General features: G+C 39.6%; 2 protein-coding genes across 7 annotated transcripts in view; both read left to right on the forward strand.

The window, feature by feature from the left end:
• The window catches only part of LOC111597506 (zwei Ig domain protein zig-8), a 42,944-nt gene that overhangs the window by 6,911 nt on the left and 11,998 nt on the right, over window positions 1-24,035 (forward strand). The gene's annotated exons all lie outside the window — the stretch shown is intronic.
• LOC111597509 (venom allergen 3) lies at window positions 12,900-13,972 on the forward strand. The gene is made up of 3 exons (XM_023312277.2): window positions 12,900-13,070; window positions 13,128-13,525; window positions 13,582-13,972. Exons 1-3 carry the CDS (start codon window positions 12,930-12,932, stop codon window positions 13,841-13,843), a joined length of 801 nt encoding a protein of 266 aa, XP_023168045.2. The 5' UTR covers window positions 12,900-12,929; the 3' UTR covers window positions 13,844-13,972.

The raw sequence follows: 24,035 nt of genomic DNA on the forward strand, positions 1-24,035 counted from the left end.
TCGCACATGTCACTGAGCCAGTGAAGTTGTTGCCGTGCGCCCTATCAAGGATGTGCCCCGCCACGCCCACTACACGTTTGGCTGACAAAAAAAGGACCAACAACATTGTATCAAGACCTCCACACACACGTACAACATACTCCCCAAGTTTGAAAGTAAACTTCAATTGTTTACATATTTGCCTTGCGCATATGGAAATAAAATGGCAAATAAGCGAATGAAAAGGAATGAAAAAATTACGTTGACTTTGCCAAATGTACATAAGCGACGTATAAACACACATATAAACAGGACTCCAAACACAAGCATACGGGGCAGAAAGGCAACACGCCGCCGGCGATAGCGGTACAAAAAATAAAGTAACAACAAACTGATTTCGTATGACCCCTTCGCTTGCAATCCGTCTCTGTCACAAGGCAATCGTAATGCCAAGCAACAGCTGCTTGTGCGGCAGCGATTTGTTGTTTCTTCTTCGCTAACCCAAGTTGCAATCTCTCAGATTTACAATGATCAAAATGGTTTATATTGGTTTTACATCGAAATTGACATAATAATACTAAAGCCTGCAAAAACTGAAGCTGCCTTTTACGACTTCTCTGCGCAATTGTTCAATTGTCTCTCGCTCTGCCTTTGCTTTATTTTAATTGTAAAGCATATTTAAATCTTAAAAGCCAATTGTCACTCTGTACAGCCCATTTAACCAATGAATAGCTTTTGTTGTATTAGCGTTTCGGCTTCGTTTGTTTTATTTTCTATTTGTATACTTCTCCTCTGTTTTTTGCTACATTTTTATTTCTCTGGGTGGCAGCTTTTTCAATTTCTCTGTGTATTTCTTTATTTTGCTTATCAGAAGGCATCGCATTGAAATAAACACAAAGAAGATATAACAGAGTAGCTAGAAAAAAGGAAAATAAAGGGGCATGAACAAATTGTTTACGGATGTGTTTGCGTCCTTCGTCTAATCTTCGTTGTTGCCGCAACTGCCATTGCAGAAAGGAAGTAAATGGAGGCAAAGAAGCAACCCAAAAACGAAAAGGGATGTAACAGAAATTCATAACAAAGTACATTTCATGGCACTGCGAGCAACTCGTTCATCCTGTTCGGTTTCATTCGGCTGCGTGTTCTGACTGTCTGTGAATCTGTTTGTGGTTCCGTGTGTGTGTGTGTGTGTGTGTGTCGCTTTTTTATTGTGTGTTTGGCCAGAAAAGGAAATTCACTTGACTTTTTGGCTACAATAGTTTCATTTTTTGCAGCTTCTAAGTTTGTATGTTGCTTGTTGTTGTTGCTATAATTTTTTGTGCTGCTGCCGAGGTTGGCTAAAGGCATAAATAAGCCAGGAGTCGGCTGCAGTTGTCGCTGCTTGGCAGCTTGAGTGCGTTTTGGCCATGGCCAATAAACTAAGATGTGGCCAGTAGGCAGAATACACACACTCGCACACACGTCCAAGACATAGATGTGTACGTACTTATTTATGGCAATTTGTCGTAAATGCTTGGGCATCTATATTTATTAGAAATAAGAGCTTTCGCTACAATGTAATATTTTCAAACAATAAAATACGCCTCAAGACTGTTCCTGACAGGAATGATAGAGTAGTCAGCTGGTGTAAGTCCTATTCCTATTCCCTTATAATTATATTAAACGATGTATAGTTAAATCTTAAATAGATCACAAATTAGTGCTTAGTCTGTAAATTAACAAATAATTGTTGTAGTCAGTAAATCCGCGCAAAGTTGGGACAAAATTTCTTATATTCGAATATAACTTTAATTTTATTCACTTATATAAAACACTCGAAGTACTCTCTTGTTACTCTTGAAAGTCTCATTCACTGGCACGTTCAATAGCAAATCAACTGGCTGCCACATAGCAATTGCTGACATAATTGCAGCATAACAGGAACATGTTAGGCCCCATCAAACAACAACAACAACAGCAAAGTGGTGGTCCACTCAGTGTGCCTTCCTTTAATCCCAGTCCCACTCGCCGCACACCAGTATCAGGGCCAAAACATAACGACCCAGGCTAGCTTTTATTATTCCGCTAAATTGATTTTGAATTTAGTTCAATGTTTATGGTCAAATGGTTGCGTTTTTGTGTCACCAGCCTTGGTGTGGAAATAGCAACACAGTCTGATATGTCGATTTATACAGTACCAATGGCTTGGCGCCTCTACCTTCACCTTGCGCTATCTATTTTGGGAGCTAGGTGCGGCTACATTTCTTGCTTTGTGTACGTTATAAATCATTTTTGCTTCAATGCGTAAGCGAGACCAGGTCCCGAGTACGCCCTGGCAGCTCCTAGAACCGATAAGTCTCTCGGGCCGAAAATAAATACACCTATGCCTAAAGAATGCCCGGAACGAGGTAAAAATGAAAAGCGTTCGAAAGTAATCCCCAATCGATTTTCAAGCATATTCAATAATGTGTCGGCGGCCATTTTGTGATTTAAAGGCGTTTTTTGCGGTAACCTTTTTTTTACTTTTTTCTACTTTTTGTTACACATTTTATTTTTATTTTTTTTGCATATTACTCATGCATATGCTTAGAACGCGGCCCATGCCAAACGTAAGTGAGTTTATACATTTTTTATTTATTTCATATCCATTAAGTTCAAAGCGGAATGTGTCAGAGAAGGCGTCTAATGTATTGGCTGCTGGAGGGCGTTCGGGGGAGTGACTTTAGTAGAGCGTTGGGATGCGTTCCGGCTTGCCAGCTTGGCTTCTTTGGTCTGGGTCGCTGTCGGGGTGTGTGTGAGGTGCGGTGAGGTCTTGTTTGGTCGGATGGTTCCAGCGTTGAAATTTCAATTACTCAAGCATATGATAAATGAACTTGTAGCCGCAAATTTGCTCGTCTTTTTTCTGGCAGGCCAGGGAATCCATTATGAAGACACGCCGCAAGCCGCCCACTAAGTATGTAGGCGTGTCACTCACATGTTCATATGCGAAAAGTGCAGCATGTAAAATGATTGCGAAAAACTTGCGCAACTTTGGCCCAGGGCAACAGTTTGCTCTGACCAAATATGCAAAGCCTCTTCCGAGCTAACTGGAGCTTGCAGGAGCTGGGCTGGGGCTGTTGGGCAGGAGCCTCCTGTTAAATGCCATTCGCTCGCTGAAAAGTTGTCGTGACTTGACAGCTTTTGCTAGCACCAGCTGCCTGGTAATGCCACTGCCAAGTCACTTTGGCACTCGCTTAATTAACAACAAAAATAAAGGTGAGCACTAGTTGTATGCATGCTTTAAATTAAGTTAATTAAGTTACGTGTCTGGCATGTCAACTGCGTATTATACTTACTCGCATAAGCTCAAATGTGCTCACATATGAGCTCAATACTGGCCGTCATTAGTGCTGGAAATTCATTTGCGCTTTGCCAATTCATAGGTGTTACAGTTGCCGTTGTTGTTGCGCCCTAAAATAGCTCTATGTGGCTTTGTCAGTCAGCCATGCATTCAAGCATCCAGCCACTATAAACATGTATCGACATCAACTTAATTGCATTTCATTCATTGCTAAGCAGCAGCAGCTGCTTCGACAGCTGGCATCAAGCTGCAAGGTGGGCGCGGAGCGCAGACAGGTGATGGGATCTCGGGCAAATGGTGTGAAGTTTTATTTCACTTCAGTTCCATTTGCTGATGCGGGTGCAAAAAAAGGCAAGCAACAAAAAAAACACATATAAAATGAAAGGCGATGCTAGAGGAGCAGCCCAGCTCAATTGCGAATGAGACCGATGGAGGCTGCCACTCAGCGAGGCAGCGAGCAGACGCTCTACACCAGTTGCCAAACAATGGGAGCAGTGACTGAGGAAAAGGTTTAAACACAAACATAACTTTTCAAAAAGTTTTTTTACGTTTTTCATTTTGCAAAGTCAAAGCATACAAAAGTGTTGTGAGCTCTCTTCATATTATTTAAAAATTATATTTATCGGATGTTTCTATTTATTTCTGACAGCAACTGGATCTAAGTTTAAGCTTATAAAATATTTTCTCTTCTTTTGTTTTAAAGAAATACTAATTTCTGTCATATTCTTTAAAAGATATGCTAATATGGACTTTATTTATATATTTTAGCTTAGTTGTATATACATAAATATATATTTGTCCCACTGTAGCTCTTGCTTGCCTCTAGGCACTTATATACCCGCTCTTTCGGCTGCTCTTCTGCTTTCCCATTCGGTGAACGTTGCTCATTGCTTTCGGTTTTTGCCGCGTGGCACTGCTGAAATAGCTAAAATTGAGACGTCACCGTCATTTTACTGCACCGAAAGGAAATACTAGAGAGCAAGAAAACGAGAGCAAATAGAAAAGGATAGGGGAAAAAACAAACTTTTTAATTGAATTGTATGCTGCACAGCTTCAATTGCAAGTACGTTTCGGTTAGGGTTAGATATCGGTCTGGGACTCACCTGGATGGGGCTGGGTTAGTGTGTGCTTCATCGACATTGTTCACATTTTAGCTGTCAAATGGGAGTAGGAGTTGCAGTTAAAGATCCGGCGTCTGTTTAGCGTTTTGGCACGTTTTACTGATTTCGTTGCCCATCCCCGCGCGGCGTCTGTTCCTCAAATTTAGTTGCCACATCCGCTCGACTAAACGCGCGTGCTTGGATCCAAACAAGTAATGCAAACACTTACGACACAGCTGCTGCCGGAACGAAATGGTCTGGCTGAGATCAGGGCGGTGCTGTTGCTTCAGATTGTGGTTATATTTTTTGTTGCTCTGGTCCCCTTCTCTCCTCGCTTTTATTAACACAAATATTAATTTTTGCGGCGCTGCATGTGGCATGTGGCAGTCTTGTTTACACTGACGCCATCGGCAGCCGGCTTTGCCCCCGCTCCCTTACTCATTTCCGCCCAGCTCGTTTCTGTTTTGTTGTTGCGTGTATCTCATTAAAGTCAAAGCGCCCAGCACGCACTTCAATTTGCATGAACAAAGCTTTGAGATGTCCCTTTTTCGGCAAAGCGGACCTGCTGCCTGGGCAATGGCTTCATTTGGACATTCTATGTATAACTTAACAGTGTGGAGCAGCAAGAAAATCTCATCATAAAACTGACGGCGTACGTCAAATGCATTTGGGGCCCTGTTGCTTATCGCCGGGGCGATGGCAATGAACGTAACGATGTCCATCAGCACAGGGAAAAGAAAACTTTACAGTAACGACAAATTGCATGGGGAGGGTTGATGGAAGATGGGGAGATGGGAGTGGATGGCACTGTGGCTCTGACTGTAGGTGGAGACATGTGTACAAACTGCCAATCGCACCTGACCCAATTCAGCGCTGATTTCGCCGATACAGCAGGATGAATAAGCAAACTGATGTGTAATCAGACAAGGCTCCATGTCAATACACTTTATCAGCATGCAATTATCAGGGCCTTCTCAAGCTGCTGTGGACCAAAAGAGATTCCGGCTTCCTCCTTCTACAGTAGAGCTTTTAATTTATTTGAATTAAGATCATTTTTTGTTCAAAACTACTTTGGCGTTCACTAGACTCCAATAACTACTGTACTGATAGTTTCCATTCTTCTTTTCATCTGCTATAAATTTGAAATCATTTTCAAGTATTTCTTAGACAGTCTTATGTGAGCGCTTGCTTAGCTCAAAACAGATGATTCAAGACTTACTTTCACAGAGAAGTTATTTTAAAGTGTATAAGAATGGTCTGATATATCAACAATATACATACATATGCCCGTATTCATTTCTCCTGCTCTTCTTCTTTTATACAGTTTCCTTTTGGAGCAAGGCCGCAGCTGCAGCCATCTTGGACTTGCTCTTGGCACACAATTGCCGAGAAATGTTTTGTGCTACTTCTGGATGCAGCAGCTCGTTGCTCGTTCCGAGAAGCAATCTCTGCAGGCGGCATTGCCATACATACATGCGGCTGTTGCACGCCTGGCTGGCTCTTTGGCGGAATCCTTTTTTTGCCACAACTCTGCTTGGCATTTCCTGCAGCATTTGCAACGCATTTTAGTCTTCTTCCCATTCAGCGCCTGTGTTGGCTGGCCGTGCGATTGCTTGGCAAATATTTTCTTAATTAGTTGGCAGTGTGCTGCCTGAAAAACTTGGTAATTTCACTTTTCACTCGTCTACACATCTTTCTACTTTCTTCTTCGCTCGGCTGACCAACTGTCAAGTGTGAAAAATTGCAACTCAAATTGCTGTACAAAATGGCTTTAAGAGCTCGTTAAAAGTCACGCAGCGTATTGTTTAATTTATGCGAACGAAAACAGAAATTATATTAATTACGACTGCAGTGCAAGGGAGTGGCAAGTGTCCGCAGTGGGGGCAGAGGTGTCCCACAGTGCAGCGTACAACACGAAACGGCAGCGAGCTTAAACAGCAACAGCAAACAAGTCCGAGCAAGTTCTCAAATGTAGCCCCCCAGTATTTCGAGTAAAATTTCCCCCAAGTTCAGAATAAAAAATGCATAAAATTTGCATGTCAAAAGTGCGTCGACGACGTTGTACCCCATTCGTCCTGGCACAGCTCCAGTCCTCCATTCCCTTCTGGATCGTCAACAGAGTTGCTGGCAAGCGGTCTGGGCTTTGGCTTAACCACAAGCGGTAAAAATTTTGCAATCAACATAACAATTATGTGGCGTTGAGGACGCAATGGTGGCGATGAGGTTCGGCAAGGGGAATCAAGGGGAAGGAACAGATTTTCAAATTTTTGGAAGGAAACGTCACAGCACACAGATTCATCTTGTTTGCATATTCAAAACTCTCCCGTGCCATGTGCTTTAATAGTGCGTTTAAATTTTTACAGTCCACGCGGCTAATTACGTGTGGGCTGTTTATACGATTCGTTTTGCCACGGGGTGTTTAATGTCGTCGCATAAATGTCGAAATGATGCGGCTGTTGCGCCACATGTTTGATTTGATGTAGACGTCGCGTTGATAGGGGGCATAGTTAAGGGCCAAAAAGGGGCGCGGTATGGGTGCCTGGCTCATTGTCTCGTCTGTGCGTCTGGCTGCCTTCCGTCTAAGCAAGATAAACGAAATGTGAGCAACGCGCACAGCAAATGTCAAAGCGTATTTAATGAGCCCACGTACCCCATACCATCCGCCTGCACACCCATGAATGTTGCCGCGATTTTCTGCGAAAATCAGAAAATCAGTTGGCAAGAAATCAGATTGAGAGTTGCGGCAACTGCGGCACGGCGAGAAGGCAACATCGACAATGTGGTGGCAGAAACAGTCGGGGTCTGAGTGTGGAGAGTCTGTCGGTATGACGACACCAAGGAGCTGTAGATAAAGCTAAAGCATATGCCACGATGCGTGTCAGAGACTGTCGGCCGTCTACTGTCTGTATTCCTAGGTGCTGTACATCAAGCGTGGCTAACAAAGAACGAGACGCCACCAATGAAGACGCTGATGAAGTCTATGCTAAGTTGACAGCAACAAGGTGGTGTAGACAATGTGTCTGGTCACATGCCACAAACGACAACAAATTGTTGAGGCAGCGCCCCTTAAAAGCCTGTGCGTGTGAGTGTTGCCCCAGGTAGATAATGTCATTTACATTGCGAAAAGTCGGTCGAAATGTGACCTAACATCGTATCTGACTTTGACTTGATTTGCTACGCAAATATTGGATTTTATAAATAATATACCAAATTTTGTGTATTTAAGAAAGAAACTGAAAAATGCTAAGCTTGATCTCTTCAGATTTACCACGTTTTCTATGAACAATAATTGACCTTGAAGCCAATTATATTGAAGTCAAAAGAAAACTCCCACACACTAAGAATGCACTTATATCACGTATAGCAAACATAGTAGCAAATGGACTTATCCTTGTTTTCCCAGTCGGGCAGTTGGTCACTCAAGAAATATATAAGTATTTATATATAAAAGATAAGCTGCAAAAATTTCAAAGCATTTGATTCAGACAATTTCTCTCCTATTTGAGTTGGTCTTCGCTTTATCTGTGCCTCTTGGCTACTGGTGCATGCCTTTGAGCTGTTAAATGCCATTTTCAGCATACACATTACCACAGCCACAAGACTTTTCATTAGTGCAAGTGCTGCATAGCTCACACATACGCACGCACACAGAGGCACGCGCACACATGAACATTCACCGCGCGCTTCAAGCATTGCTGAACGTGCCAAAAGCCATTGCATAAGCGCAGGCGGACGACAATGCAAAATAAATAAGGTAGAAAGGAATGGCGAGTACAATATTTTTGCCAGCTCTTCACCGTCGCACAACGGCAAACAAATCTCAGCCTTGGCAGAGTTAAAACTGAAAACAAAAAAACAAGAGTGCACAAATACCTTCAGTGTCTGGACTATTTCATACTCTTGAATGTTCACGCAATGTATCATTATTTAGTTTATATACAAACACAACTCAGTTAACAAAGAGAGATAAACCAGTCTTTACACACATTCATACTGCGATTTGGAATAAGTTTATTTCGCTTATTAAAAATATTTTATTTTTTTGTCAATTGAAGCTTTGACTGCTGAAATATTTGGTTTATAAAACTGCCTTTTGCTGCTGCTTGGAGTCCAAACTAAAATACCCGTTGACAGTGTGTAAGAAAAGCTAGCTGGCGCCACGCGCTGGCCATAAATGTGGGCAGTCCTCAAGCACTACAAATGGAAGATATTGGAATTGCAATACGATTTGCAATCAGCTCACGACCCCACAGTTAAAGCCGCAGACGGCATGGCACTGGCACTGGCACTGGCACTGGCACTCGCAGTGGCAGTGGCAGTCAAACTCTTGGCAGATACTGACTGCCAGTCAAAAGCACTGTTGAGTCCTGTCATTCGGTATTGCGCATACGCCGCGTTGCACATGTCTCTGCTCTTGCGGTTTGCTGTTGCTGCATTGTCAACTAGGCTACGAAGCGTGTGTTAATAATGCGTGACACAAACTGAAGCTCAGGCAGCTTCTCAGCTGCTTGACTGTTCGATGCGACATGGACGTGACAAAACGAATTGAGTTGAGCATTTTAAGTGACAGGACCGAGGCGTATGGCGCGTGCAGCTCAAGAAATGGTATTCAGGATTGCGACATTGTCATTGTTTTATTGACATCCCAATGTGATTCGCAGACTCAGACATACTTCGGCACTCCCGTACACAGCATTTACGCCTGACTGCCTCTTACATGCATAACATTTAAATTTTGCCCTTAAATATGCAAATAAATGCTGCATATGGCAGTGGAAGGAAGCCAACAATCTAAGCGTGGGAATGAGGCAAGGAGTCAACAAATTCAAAACTCTCCTACACTGCATAATATATATGTATCTATGCATGTGTGCATGTGTGAGAATTTCAATTTCCGCTTTGGTACACTGACACACACACGCACACACACACACACACACACACTTACAAACAAACATGTACACAATGATGTGCAGAAGTGTGTGTATACTAAGCATGCTGCCAATTGCCGCCAATCAAAAGAAAACCAAAGTCGAAGGACGTTGCTGGCAACGCGTTTCTGATTTTTGAGGAAATTAAATGAAATTGATTTTAACCCCAAGTGTGAAAGTTAACCAGTGTGTATACATATATGCATATGAGCTTGGTGTGTGGGAGTGCGAATGTTTTCAGTCCTAGGGGCATCAAAAATAAATTTCTGTTTATTTCACTATTTAAATATGCGAACAATGCTTTAAATGAAAACTGACTTTCGTAGGAGACACTTAAAATTTAAAGTGAACAGGAGAGGCGAAGAGAAAAGATACATTTAAGCTGCTGTCGTTCGCAGCGTTTAATCCCTGCAAAAATAATTACAAACTGCAATTATTAGCCAGGAATGGGTAGTGCAGGGCACACGGCGCCTAAGCAAATCCAATTAAGCGAAAAGTGAGTGTAAGGCGAAGCTTTTCTTGTCTCCTTTTCGCTTTGCTTAAACCATTCCTTTAACGTGCTCTAAATGGAAGAAACTTGCCCAGAAAAATTGCAGTAGCTGCAAACTTGTGAAGAGTATTTCAGCTCTCAAATTTCTATTCTCTTTTGTAATCATAAAGCAAATGACCTTTACCTTAACTTATATTAAAGAAGACTTTGTCAGCTCGGGTATATATATATTGTAAACCTTAAAGCGCATACTTCTAAAAGATTCTGAAGCCTTAACTGAAGTGTAATTGAATCGCAAACAGTGCAATGGGCAGTCGGTCACAACCAGCTTACTTCTCTTTACCTTCTTTTTCATTTTACTTTATTTGCTACACGACCATAAAGCTTGAAATTTAATTGGCGTCAGCTAAAATAATAATAATAGTAGTTTCCGTTATTAGACTTGGGAAACTACAGATTTTCTTGTTGTAAGCTTTACGTTTTATTGCAGTCATAAAGAAATAATCTGACTGTTGTTGTGACTTATTTTCCCCTGCTGTTGAATTTAGCTTTGCCACTGTCGCTTCTCTGCTGTTATACCTGTCTCTCTTGGCAACAAATTAAATGGCTAACTCAACATCTTTCTCGCTCACAGGTATAAGCAAGTCGGTTCCCTATTTTTACTGATTCCTTCTCTTATCAATTTAAAGAATTGGCATGCTTTTCTTGTTATATGCGTTAATAACATATATTTCTTGTTCTTCACTAAATTATTAAATCTGTCTACTGTTTTTCCCATATTAAGATATGTCAATTTGCATTGGCACGTAGCTCGTTTTTGGCTCATAAAATATTTTTCAAATATTGTCAAAGATCTTAGTTCTCATTATTTATTACAAATATATGTACATATCCCTACACATACATTTATAGACGTATATAATTTTATATATATAAAAATTGAGGGATTACCTGTTATTACAAATATATGTACATATTCCTACACTTATATACCTATATAATTTTATATATATAAAAATTGAGGGGTTACCTGTTATTAGAATATAAATCAAAAACCGTTTGAAGTATCGATACATTTATTTATTTACATCAAAGAACATTTGATCACATTCTGAATAAAATTCAATTTAGTTGACATGACCTTTACGCCCACAATTGCTGAAGTCTGAATAATTTTCGATTTGAATTGACAGTAAAAATGAGGCTTATTATTATGCCACATGCCATCGACATGTTATTCGGCCCAAATTATTATTTTGCGGAATATTGATCTTGACTAATAATAGAAATTGAGCGGACCCTCCCATGAAATTCAACATTATTTAAACAATTTTCTGATCATTTGTTCTGATATAAACATAAGCCAATGAGCAATGACTGATTTTAGTCTTGCTCAGCTAACGCTCCTACAACGTCAATACTTTCCTTACTTATTACCTATACCCTGAATCCATTGAAAATTGGAATTCAGGGTATATTGGTTTTGGGAAAATGTATGTAAAAGACAGAAGGAGGCGAGTAGGCTAGCTAAGTCGATCTCTTCTGTCCATCCGTGTGAACGAAGCGATCTCGTATGCCACAAAAGCAGTACAAGTTTATAGTTTTTCTCTATTACACATGCCATGAAAAATTCGATAATTTGCTTTCTTTTTTAAGCGTAGTTCGAAAATTGTACTGAACTCACATTTGCTCTGTAGGCTTCTATTACCAACACCATTCCCTCAAACTTATGCATGCGTGTGTATGAGTATGTGTGTGCATGTGTTGTTTGCATTGCATGTGTAACAAAATCGTAGAATGTTTGGAACATCTCCTACATGCAGGGTTCAGGGTATCTCCTAGTCGAGCCGTCTCGACTAGAACAGTCTTAATTGCTTCTTATGTTGTATAAATGTTGACTGGACAGGTCGATTATGATGAAACTGATACTCTTGAAGTCTTTGTAAGAGAACGCAAAGGAAACGTTATGCAAACGTAAACTACTCCATAATGATGCGTCAAAGATTAATACAAAATATAAAGGAAATAAATAATGATGCAAAAATCAACTATAAACATAAACTATAAACAATTTGAGTTCCAATGCTAAAAAGCGTGGAATTGCTTAATCATTTTCATCAGTAGTCAAAAGAATTACTTTTCTATAAAGGCAGAAAGACAATCGTCGGCGTAAAAATTATGATTAAAGTTAACATTTTCTTACTCTGTGTATGTGTGCGTTGTTCACTTGTTATGGAATGATGAGTTTTTGTTTATTTATTTGGCTATTGATGAAAATGCTGTTTAAGCATTCTCACGCTTTTTAGCATTGGGGGAGCTTATGCTCAATTTGTTTATAGTTCACTTATGTGAAGCTTTGGTTTGGGATGAGGTCTAAGTACTACATATATAGATACATATATATAGTACTTCAAGTGGTTTTCTTTTCTGCAAAACTTGAAAAAATTAAATGAAAGTGAAAAACTACAGGAGAAGAATGTCCATTCGAAACTTGGCGTCAAGAAAAACTATTTCAATTGAGGTAGCAAATGAGCGGCGAGGGTATGGAATGGCGGCGTTTCCATTTCTCTTTCAACCGTGTCGTTTTTCTATCCTTTTTGCTTCGTTTTGCTTTTCGTCTTTTTGTCTTTTCATGAATTGCAGCAGAGATTCACAGAACATTCTGTGTTGTGTTTACGGCTTAAATTGCAGCATGAAAAGTATTTTTGCGTTGACATTTCAACACTCATTTCGCTTTACTCGTTCTACTCTACTTTTATTTTGAACATTTTTTTCTCTTCTTTTATAGTAAGTGTCAAGTGTGGCAAGTCGAGGCGGCAAGCCATTCACAGAAGCAGTTCGGATGCCTTTGGCATTGATAGCCCCTGAGTTAGTCTCATTTGCATGACACTTGAAGCAATGAATTGTGTGTGTGTGTGTATGAAGAATGTGTGTCTGCTGCATAATGTGCTAAGCCACATAGGCATGAATAAGCTGTAGTAAAGTGATTAGCAACAGTTGTTTTAGCCAAAAACAGTTGTCAAAGCACCAACGCTTGAGCTGGCAAAGTGGCTAAAATCAACTATAAAAGCCCCAGTCTAACACCAAGCACTCAACAAAAACGAAGTAACATGCCGCATTACTACAAGCATCTGTTGGCCATAGTTCTGCTGGTGATTCTGCAGCAAGTACACTGCCAGAACGAAACCAATTACTGCCAAACAGGCCTGTGTTCCAGTCTGAAAAAGCACATTGGCTGCAAGAATAATGGCGTAAGTATCGCATCAGTGGCTATGCACCACTAGCTGATCTCTTGTCCATCCCATCAGGAACTGGCCAAGGTGTGTCCACCAACAACGGAGCTTCTGAATCTTTCCCAGCATCAGGCGATTATTCTTAGCCGACACAACCAGCCACGCAATTTGCTGGCCGCCGGCAAGATCGAGGGCTTACGGAGTCCCGAGAAAATGGCTACGATGCAGTGGCATGAGGAACTGGAGCAGCTAGCGACTCTTAATGTTAAGCAGTGTGCGCTGCACTATGATCCTTGCCACAACACTTTCGACTTTCGTAATTCCGGTCAAAACTTGGCGCTTATAACCATTAACAAAACAGATATCACAAATGAGGAACTGATTAATTCTACCATCGATGGCTGGTGGAATCAGTACAAGAACATAACACAGCAGCGAGTGGACTACTTTCCCAAGGAAACAAAAATTACCGAGTGCGTCAATGCAATTCCACAGAAATGTCTTTCTCTATCTCCCCCTCTCTTAACAGCTTCGTGCGTAACTTTGCGGTGATGGCGCGCGACAACAACACACACGTGGGTTGCGCGGCCGTGAGATTTACCAAGGGACTAGTGCAGAACTTCCTAATGGCCTGTAACTACGCCAGCAATTTTGTGCCCGAGCATGCCATTTATAGAGTGAAGAGCCTGAACTGCCAAAGCGGCTATGACAGAATCTATCCGGCATTGTGCAAGACGAGCGAGCAGTACAGAGACATAGAGCCACTAGAGCCCAACAAGTGGGGGTTTTAAAAGTAATATTCATATCAGCCATTTATATATAGCTTAGCCTGCTATAGCATACAATGCCAGCACAATAAATTCAAGTGAAACGGTTTAGCTCAACTGGCAATTATATTCCCTCATATACACACTCTCAAACACGCCTGTGCTCTATTAAAAGAGGGTCGAATGCTTACTGTGTGTGGTTTTAAGCAACCCAATTTCAACAAATTACTCAGAAAGAGGAGAGAGAGAGAGAATTGATAAATATCGCTTACTTATAGTTACACAAGATGATTTTTGACATAGCGTTGACATAGCCTTGCGGAAGGGTTTCCGTTCCTGGGAGGTGATTGACATCTGTTTTACTCATTATCTACTCATGCCGTTTATTTTAATTGTTTCGCATTCGTGATTCACTCTCTTAGCTTATATCCTGAACTCACGAGCATTATTACAATAATGAGCAATTTTTGAAATACTAATTGCTAAAGGGATGCCAATCTGAGTCGGAAAATCTGAGAAACTCATCTCAACAAATCTACTGATTCTGCTCAGCTATGTATCAGACAATTGGGACCTCAAAATTTGGTTGCCCATCAGCTGTTACATATTATGCGACATTTGTGTACTCATGCTTGGCATAGTGATACTTGCTTAAAAATAACATTCAACACTAGCCTGGTCTATTTAACATGTTGATTTGTGTGTCGGAACGTGAGGCAACCATATATCATCGCCTTTATGACAGCCACATTTATTTGAGGAAGCGCGGGAAGGAAGCGCTCTTATTTGGCTGGGCCAGCTCATCACCATTCACATGCCGCAACTACTGGCTAAGGCATCATCCCATCTTTCCATTATCATCATCATTTTGAGCATCAGCTAAAATATGATACGCGTTGTTTCTGAGGCTGAGACTCTGCCAACGACGCGTCGTCGACAAGTTGGCATCTAATTTTAACGTCAATATACGCAATGTAAAAACGTGTCTTCATCAACGTTCCACGGCTCGTAATCTGCGGCGTCCGTCCTTGCCTGCGCCCCACGCCGTGTGCCTATCACTTGCAGCGCTATGCTCTAGCCTGCCCCCACACAGTTTTAAGTGCCTATTAATAATGTTGGCCTGGGCTGGCTGGGGCAATTTTTTCGTTCGTCTTTTGCTTTGCTTTGCTTTGCTTTATTTTTAGTGTACATCGTTAGCAGGCACTCTCCTGCGTTCTTCTGCGTTTAATATGCCGTTATGTCGTCAAATCTTAGGATCATTAAAAACAACAACAACCAAGAGAAACCCAAAACAACGTTTGCCAAGCGAAGAGCTCTCAAAAAGTGATTCCATTCTGCCATTGTCACATTTACAGATAATTAATAGACGCCCAAATGACGGCTACATAAAATATGCCCCAATTAAACACAATCCCCGACTTGGGCAGGTAACTAAAGTCCGAGTCGCCCAATGCGCACTGGGAGCAGCTCGTCCGATACATGCACAAATTAGTTGTTAGTGCATTTCATAAAATTATGCATACTTCTCGTTAATTATGTTGTTAAATTTGAGTTGTTCATTTTGCAAATATAATTTACGTTCTTCATGCTCATTAAATTCATGTAAAAGCGCAGTCAACATATTTTGTTATGCGCATTATGTCGTAAAAGCTTGCAACCGGCTGCCAAATACTCTGCACACAGACAAACTTCGGATGAAAATGTTAGAATGGTGTCTGCTAAAAATCCCAAAAATAAATGGACCGCGACGACACCTCTTTAAATGACTCCTGGTGCGCGAAGTGAAGTTGGAAATGATTTGTAGTTAAACAACTTATATTCATCTAAAATTAGCTTCGAATTATATTAAATATGATGTTGAATATTATTTATTACTATTTTATGATGATGAATATTTATCTACTAGTTATAAAAGTTAAAAACTAATCAAGTACATTGAAAGTTCATTTTTATTTTTCTTTGTATATACTCAGTTTCTAAAGGGTAAAAGGATATTAGCTTTGTACACTGTCCGTCCTGCGCTTCGCCTTGTCCCGTCTCTTTTAACGTTATTGTATGTGGTGTAAAAATTCTATAATTCGAAGAACATAACCTCACCCACAAATAAACATAAAAGCGATGTGTTCTGCATCTATTAAAAAAACTGAAATATAATATTCCATATATGCCTGGGTGAACAGAGTATAATGTAGTCGGTCGCGCCTGAGTGGAACGTTTTTCCTTGTTGTTTCTATTTTTATACCAGGATAGGTAGCTTAGAGTATATTAGGTTTCTCACACTATATGTACCATGCAAGCGGCGCAGATTTTCCTATTTATTTATTTTATCATTTTTAATTCTAATATAAAAATTTTATAATAATATAAATATTATTGCTGCACATTAAAAACTTTATGATAATAATAATATTCCTGTTTTAAGACCAAACATGAACGCTGAATAGAGAATTCATTCTTCACCATTTTCTCACATGTGTTAATTATGTATAAATAAATAAAACGTTTCAATTGGCACAGAAATATTTTTTACAAATATTTCACAGTCGTCATTAGGCAAATGGTATGCACACACAGCTAAAGCGAAAGAAAGAACTAAATTTATATATTTTAAATTGGGGTCCCTCGACGCTTCTCACTTTTTATTGTTGACATGTTTTTTGGGGCCTTTGGTTCGGTGGTCGTAAAATAGAAATTAATGCGCGAATTATAGGCAACAAAATATGGCATTGGTTTCATTTTGGCTTTCTGTTGTGTGAAATGTGGTCAAGTTTAAACAAGTTAGTCTAATATAATATTAGATCGAAACGAGCATAAATTACAGAAGCGTGCATAGAGCTGAGAACAAAGCGTGCATGATTTAGTATGGCCGAAATCAGCGCTATTTAAATGTTTAATGAGCAGTCAAATGTGTCAACAGGCTAAATGAAAATTTATTTAATTATAAGTCAGACAGGCCGACACAAAATACATAGAATGGAATGAAAAGTGGATCTCATAACTTTTAAGCCAGCGACGAAATATATTTGAAGCTGTTTGGTCAGCTATGCAAAATGTACATGTCGACAAATGTCTAAAAAGGCAATCAAAAGTTGCCCAAGAATTTTGGAAGACAACAAAAGTTTTGATTTATGAAATATGCGCTAAAAATACAAATACCATTTGATGACATTTGCTCTTACCGTATCGTAAACAAATTCCCAAACAAGTCCAATAAAGGCCGTAAGGGGCTTTGATTTATCATTCAGTTGGCCTGCGCTGAATGCTGCGACATTAAAGTGGCCGCAAATGTTTTTCGGCCACCCATGCAAATGTCATATAGGGCATAATAAATAAGCCAAATAAAACTTTCGCCAAGCCCCCGATCAACAAAAAGGATTGGCAATCCTTATTTATCCTTTAACTTTTTGGCAATGCAAATTACCAAGAAATATTCGCCCGACCCCAGGACATAAGGATACCTATCAGTTCTACACATGTTAGCATGTGTTGTCCACAAACATGCCATTTGAGCCACAAAACTTCCCATTGCTGCCTCATTTATTTTATGGCTGCGTCGCTTTAAGTTATTTTTCTTCATTATATTTTATATGCAGCTGGATCATAGACCAACAACAGCCGACGGCATTTGGCAATCAACGCAAATGTTACGTTTATTTGCCCAAACAATTTTCTCCTTATGTATGCAGGCATATATCATGGATCTGTATGCGTGCGGAAAATGTCAAATGGTCGCCTAAGCTGGCTATCACACATACGACGCGTTGTGCGTCCAGTCCAGTCGTTCGCTCATTTGCAGTTCGTCAGTTCATTTCTGGGGTCTTAGCGCACAGTTCATTAGCGCCGCCCCAAAGTTGGCTTATTAATCCTTAAATCCTCAGCGGAGCTGGCGCCAACACAAAACCCAAGCCTTGGCCGCCAGTTGCCATTTGGTTGTCGACAGTTGTCATTAGGCTCTGGCATAAACAGCAAATTAAGTTTTACTGTTTCATATATGTTTGGCACTCGAGCTGAATCTTAGTTTTTGAGGGTCTCTACACTGAGGCACTTTGGGAGTTCATTCATGGTGCCACAGGCCGTGTAATTTCAGGCGTTCCTATTGATATTTGATTGTTTGTAATGAGCTGTATACACAGCCTACTAAGCAAATGAATAAAACATTGATGTGGGGGCCAATCGAATCTGGATTCGGTGACCAGAATGGGTATATTATCATGACGTTGGCATTCCTAAACAAGCCTTAGTATGCCGAATGTATTAAAAATAATAATAACATAAAATTCAAGGAGAAAATATTGTGAATAGTTTGTTCTAATTATGGCTATTAATTGTGACGCATTGATTAAGTAGTCTATTCTATAGGTGTATGAATATAAATAAATACAGTGTGGGTTGTTAATGTCAAGTTGCCTAAACAAACCACTGTCGGAACTTGGGGAATATATTATTTGATTTTTTATACGCTGAGCCCCTTGAAAATGGGAAATCAGGGTATAATTTTGTAAGTGTTTGTAACGGGTAGAAAGAGGCATGACAGACACCACAAATCATATTTATTCCTGATCAGAACGATAAGCTGAGTCTATTTACAACCTGTCCGTCCAAATGTCTGTCCGTCTGCATGATCTAACAACCTTAAATATATATAGAGAGTTGACCTTTTGGAAGCTCCTTACAGCACACTCAAATCAAGTATGTTTTTATAATTGATAACTATTTCTGTTATAATGGTATCGACTAAAAGTAGTATCAAAACTTAGCTATTAAAATCTTCAAGTTGATGTATAATAAAAAAAATATAGCCAATTTGTGGAAGAGTTTGATATTTTAATAAACTGACAAATAACAAAAACATATGTAAAACGTAAAGTAATACAGAAGTTAGTCAACAAAAAGTTTGGACAGTTAGTAAAAACAAGTGGAAAGCATTTTTCCTATGCATGTGAATATACATTAAAATTTCTGCATTCTTTCCTATTCAAAGAATCACAATTACGATTGAATTGCATTTGAATAGTCAGCTGCTGCTTTATTTTAGATTTTCCACTAATCGAGCAAAGAGTGAAGAAAGGTTTTTGTATGAGCTGTTGGTTTAAGTCCTGAAGTCCAAACATCTGTTTTTCTGCCTTTTCTCTTCAATGCTATATAAAAGCTATGGAAAATATTAAAAAACGCTGATACGACTAGGTCCAGGGTATCTCCGAGTCGGGCAACCAAACTGGAGATTCCTCATTTGAATTTTTTTTTAACAATGTGCTTTTCATTAATCAATTGAAGCCAGAAAACTAGGTCAAGCGTGTAAAATTTACTGAACATAAAGCAACATTTTAAATTTGATTAAAAGAAATATTTATATATAAACATGTATGTGCTTTCATGTGAAGAACTCTAAATTTTTAATCAAATGCTACTTTAAGTCAAATTGAAAATTTGCTTTATGTTCTGTACATTTGTATATAAAATATAAACACATAGAATATTTAAATACTTCGATTGAAAAGCTTTTAATTTGGAGTTGCCTAATTAATATTGATTTATATTCATATTTTCAATTAATTATCCCGAAAATATAAATTTTCTCTTTGAATAACTTCATTTGCTAAAGTCCCCTGGCTTGCGGCTTAATAATCATTTTTTGCTTTCAGTCAGGTTTTCAACACTTTTAAATTGGACTCACATCAATTTCACATGCCAAAGGCCACTTTCATGTTTGATTCGCTTTCTGTGATTCATTTCATCTGTTTTTGTTTTACGAGCGCTTGCAGCGCCAATTGTGCGGCAAACATAATTCAATTAACGCCTGGTCAGTGAATGCACACACACACACACAGATACACCCACACAAATCACACTCGAAACTGTATTCACTCACACTCATGAACGAGCGCGAACCACTGGTCGGGCTGATTGACTACCAATCTGAGAGCCTGCGCCTCGCCAAATGGCCGGAAAGTGGCGCTTTACAATTTTGCAATTTCCGCCGCCGCACAACATCAAACAGAAAACACTTGGACTATTTCCCTCTTTTCCATCTCTCTTTCTCTCTTCTTATACCCTCAACCAGTAGCAACTTTTGGCAAATAAATGGATGAAAGTGCAGCCATATTGATATATCATAATCACTGGAAGTCTAATATTGTATATATTAGCTTTAAAACAATTTAAGCTGCTTTTGATTACTGACAAAAAAAAAATAATAACTCAATATTGGTATGGCTCCATTTCAGTCCGATTTTCTAAAGATAAAAATGTAATTAAAGCCGCTCTTTAAAGTTTATAATTCACTGCTTTCGTTCTATTTTTGTACATATTTATATATGTAAAGGCAATCAACAAATTTTCGATGGGGTAGCTTCCAATTCAAATTTCTGGCATATTTGCAAAAGCTGAAAGCATTTTTCACGAACTAAAATGAGTTTATAGGGCAATGTCAGTTTTGACCGTAGTCTCTCTCCGACAATCTGCCTGTGGAGTTAGGCACTTGGAATTTTAAATATATAGTCGTGATAACTTCACTTAATAAACGGGTTGGACTTATTGGATAAGCGCATTGAGGACATCGCAAATCGAGTCGTAGGCGTTACCCATTCATATCGAGATTGCGCTATGAATAAATTCTGTTTTACTTTGATATATTTGAAATATCTGCTTGTGTAAACAATCGCCGTATCACAATATATAGTATAGATAAAATTGTAACTTTTACAGTTTAACATATGAATCGTTACGTTTTTCAGCTGGATTACTCTGGAGCTCCTCTATAGTGGAACCTATGAATTACATGGTCCCCTATAGAGGCGCGGCGGAACCGAAAAAACTATTTCTCTTATCAATTAAAAAGTTTTTGAACTGTGAACGAGTATTATGCTGTTGGTTACACCCGTTGGCTACATTTTTAGTCGTTGTTGTGTACGAATTGTTAGCTTAGCATTCAAATATTTACTGAACCTCGATAATTTTAATATTTTGAGCAGCCATCCGAAAGTTCCACAAGTGCTCTAATCATATTTCAATATTTATAAATGATAAAATCGCTCTATCGGCATTAAATGTGAAATAATTATTTGCACATCGTAATTATTGTTGTATTAGCATTTTATTTAGTTGTGAAGTGAAATTTAATCGATTGTGATTGTTGTCGCATCGCATTGTGATGTGTGAAGCAAATATTACATTTTAATTAGCATCAATTTTATAGTAGTTGCTCGCTCTTGTATCACTTTCGTGTTTTTGGCGTTTCCTCCTACCGCTGCCACGCCCACAGATGCCATGACCGACACAATAATTGCTTAAAATAATACGACAACAAAAATACATTAATAAACATCACCGACAAAAGGAGGACGGCTAAATTAGGGAAATTTTCGCTTTAAAGCTCGACATGCGATGAAGCGCACTTGCCGCGACAGCGCAACAAACTCAACTTGGAGGCGGAACGCTGGTTGGCTGCCCTCAACATTCACTTCCGTTTCCGTTCGTTGCCACTGCACATTATTCACATGTTGTCGTGCTGTTGTGACCAGCTCCGTTGCATGCACTTAACAATCAGCGAGCTCTGGTCATCGACGTCCCCAACGACTCACAGACAATGCGTGAAGCCCGTGTATTGGTAATTATGCATATTTTATTAGGCTTCATGTTCCTGGAAATGTTTTTCGTATTGATTTTTAACCTACTTGACATATATCGGCAAATTAAATAGTCTAAAGTTACTTAAGTAATATTTCGAAAGTTAAATTCCTCATGTCAATTTCTAATTGCTTCTTCTGAAATACAATTCAAACTTCATTTCAATTAGAGTTAAAGCCAATTTACATTCAATACTCGAAGAGCAAATAAATCACAGTTTGGCTTGTAAATGATTGTGGAAACATGGCAAGTCCAGCAAACAAACTAGAAGACCTAAAGATCTTCAAACTCAACTGGACTGCAAATGTGATTTGAGCAGCTTCGCATTGCTGTAAGATTGCTCAAACTCATTTGCATGCCTTTCACAACTTAATACTTATCCACATAATTGAATATAGGTATTTAAACACTGTTTCAGTTTTAAGGTCCTTAAATTTGGGAACCTAACGAGTTGATATGCCAGCTGGCAATAAAAAATGCAACATTAAATGGGCGTTTCACATAAATAAAGCCGCTGGAATTGGGTTAAAAATTAACTACGCCAAATTTAAATCAACTGCGTGGAGACCCATAGCAACTGGCATCGTAGTTGCTGCTTGTCAGCGAGTTCTGCTCCTGCCTTCGGGACCGGTGGTAAAAAATCGACTCGATGCCGATGCCTGCCTGACTGGCTGCCTGCCTGCTAGCAAGCCGTAAATAAAGACCAGCAAACATTAATAACTCCCATTGGGTGTGTTAACAGGCAATGACCAAAAGAGGGCAGGCCTGGCATGGATTTGGACTACGCTTTTGTTGCTATTACTGCCCCTCTGAATCTTGGCCCCTGGCCTGGATTCCTCTCTGCATAAATTGCAGTAAAAACAGCACGAAAATAACTAGCCATGTTGTCGTTGGTATTTTTTATTGTAGTAGTAGTTGTTGTTGTTGCTTTTGCTGTCTATGAAAAACGATGTGCAACAAAAGTAACGCAGAAAGAGCAGGTGAAAAATTGCGCATACGTCAGGTGCGCCCATGGCCCGAGAATGCTGTGAGGCAAGCGACGTGTAATGCATGTAAGACAATCATTTTGACAAGCCAGCAGTAACAGCAGCAGCAACAGTAGCGCTACCGTGTTTACATTCTGCCACTCCCTAACCTAGACGCTGTCTGGCCCTGAGCACCTGGCCTCTGGCCCCTGGCACCTGCCGCCTGCCACCGAATTACTCATTGGCCCGTCTCTCGCCTGGCTGCCTTTTGATTATTATGCACTTTGATACTTATCTTTAATTGAGGTAACATTTCCCTCAGAGCAGCTGAAAGCTTTCTTTTTTACACTACACTTAACTCAGAATTATTTTGTCGTGCTTCATTTTTTCGCCTTCGTTTTTTTTATCGTGCTGACTTTACTAATTCATCATCAATGAGAAGTCTCAGTCTTATTACTTACGGACATTGTGGAGATTTATGCAGGAAATGTGAGCTTAAGTAAAGTGGAATTACAAGTGAATACATTGAACTCAGAATCAAGCTGTTGCTCTAAGTGTTTTTCATTCTTTCTACACCAAGTTTAATTTTTAGAAATATTGATCGGATGAAATTTCCTTTGCTTTTTAAAGAAACCCAATATGCCTGTGAGAAAACTGAGGAATATTCACAAATTAAATCTCCTGCTTGTAGAGTCTTTAAAATGTAAGAGGCCTAATCACAAGTCAGGCAAATGGCCATTGCTATGGGGATCTGGGTATAATGAAAATGAGTACATCCAAATAAAATAAAATAAGATTTAAAGAAAGAATAGTATTATTTCGCTATAATAAATGTTACTTTTGCGTTGCTTATAGTCACTTGATCCGTTTGCTTTTTGCGTTTTATATTTGAAATGGTTTTGAGTTTGCTTTATAAATATTGAAGAGCATTAAGCAGACAACCGTTTAGATACACCCGCTGGCACACACACATATACACATATACATATATAAGCAGTGCACTAAGCGTTTTATGGCCATTGTTGCCTGGCGTGCTCTTTGTGCTGAGTTCAGGGCATATGATTGTGTGTAAGCTCAGCCCCAAGCTCTACTGAAATCGTGTGCATCTTGCAGTCTTTACGAATCGTTTTGTCGTTAGTCGTCTGCAACGGATGCCAAGGCTAATTTTGCGTAAAATGAGTCCCCTAGCTCTAAGCCAATAATTCATTTGGAATCATAGGGTCGAGGGCTCAGCCACAAGCTTCACAACACGGCTTATGCAAATGAGCAATGTGTGTGGCGTTGTGTTGCGTTATGATTGTCCGTGTTTTCCCTTGCCCCAACGTGACTCGATGTCCATAATACCCTCTCTCACTCTCTCTCTCTAATCAATCAGAAATATTTACGGCTGCAGCTTCCGATTAAATTCCATTACCGTTGTATATATGCGTCGAGCCGTATGCGTGCTATTAAAGCTGCACACTCGAACTACGAAGTTAATAAATTTATACGCAAGCGTAAGATCGTGCAATGTAAAAGTTGCTCGGAGTATTTGGTGCAACACTTTAAGCTTATCCAAAAATACACTTATTGTGTCTTATCCGAACTTTCCAGTTATTTTCTGCCTATTTTTCAACGCCTTTGAC

This window comes from Drosophila hydei, unplaced genomic scaffold (assembly GCF_003285905.1).
Source record: "Drosophila hydei strain 15085-1641.00,03,60 unplaced genomic scaffold, DhydRS2 tig00000001-arrow-pilon, whole genome shotgun sequence".
NCBI classification, from domain to species: domain Eukaryota; kingdom Metazoa; phylum Arthropoda; class Insecta; order Diptera; family Drosophilidae; genus Drosophila; species Drosophila hydei.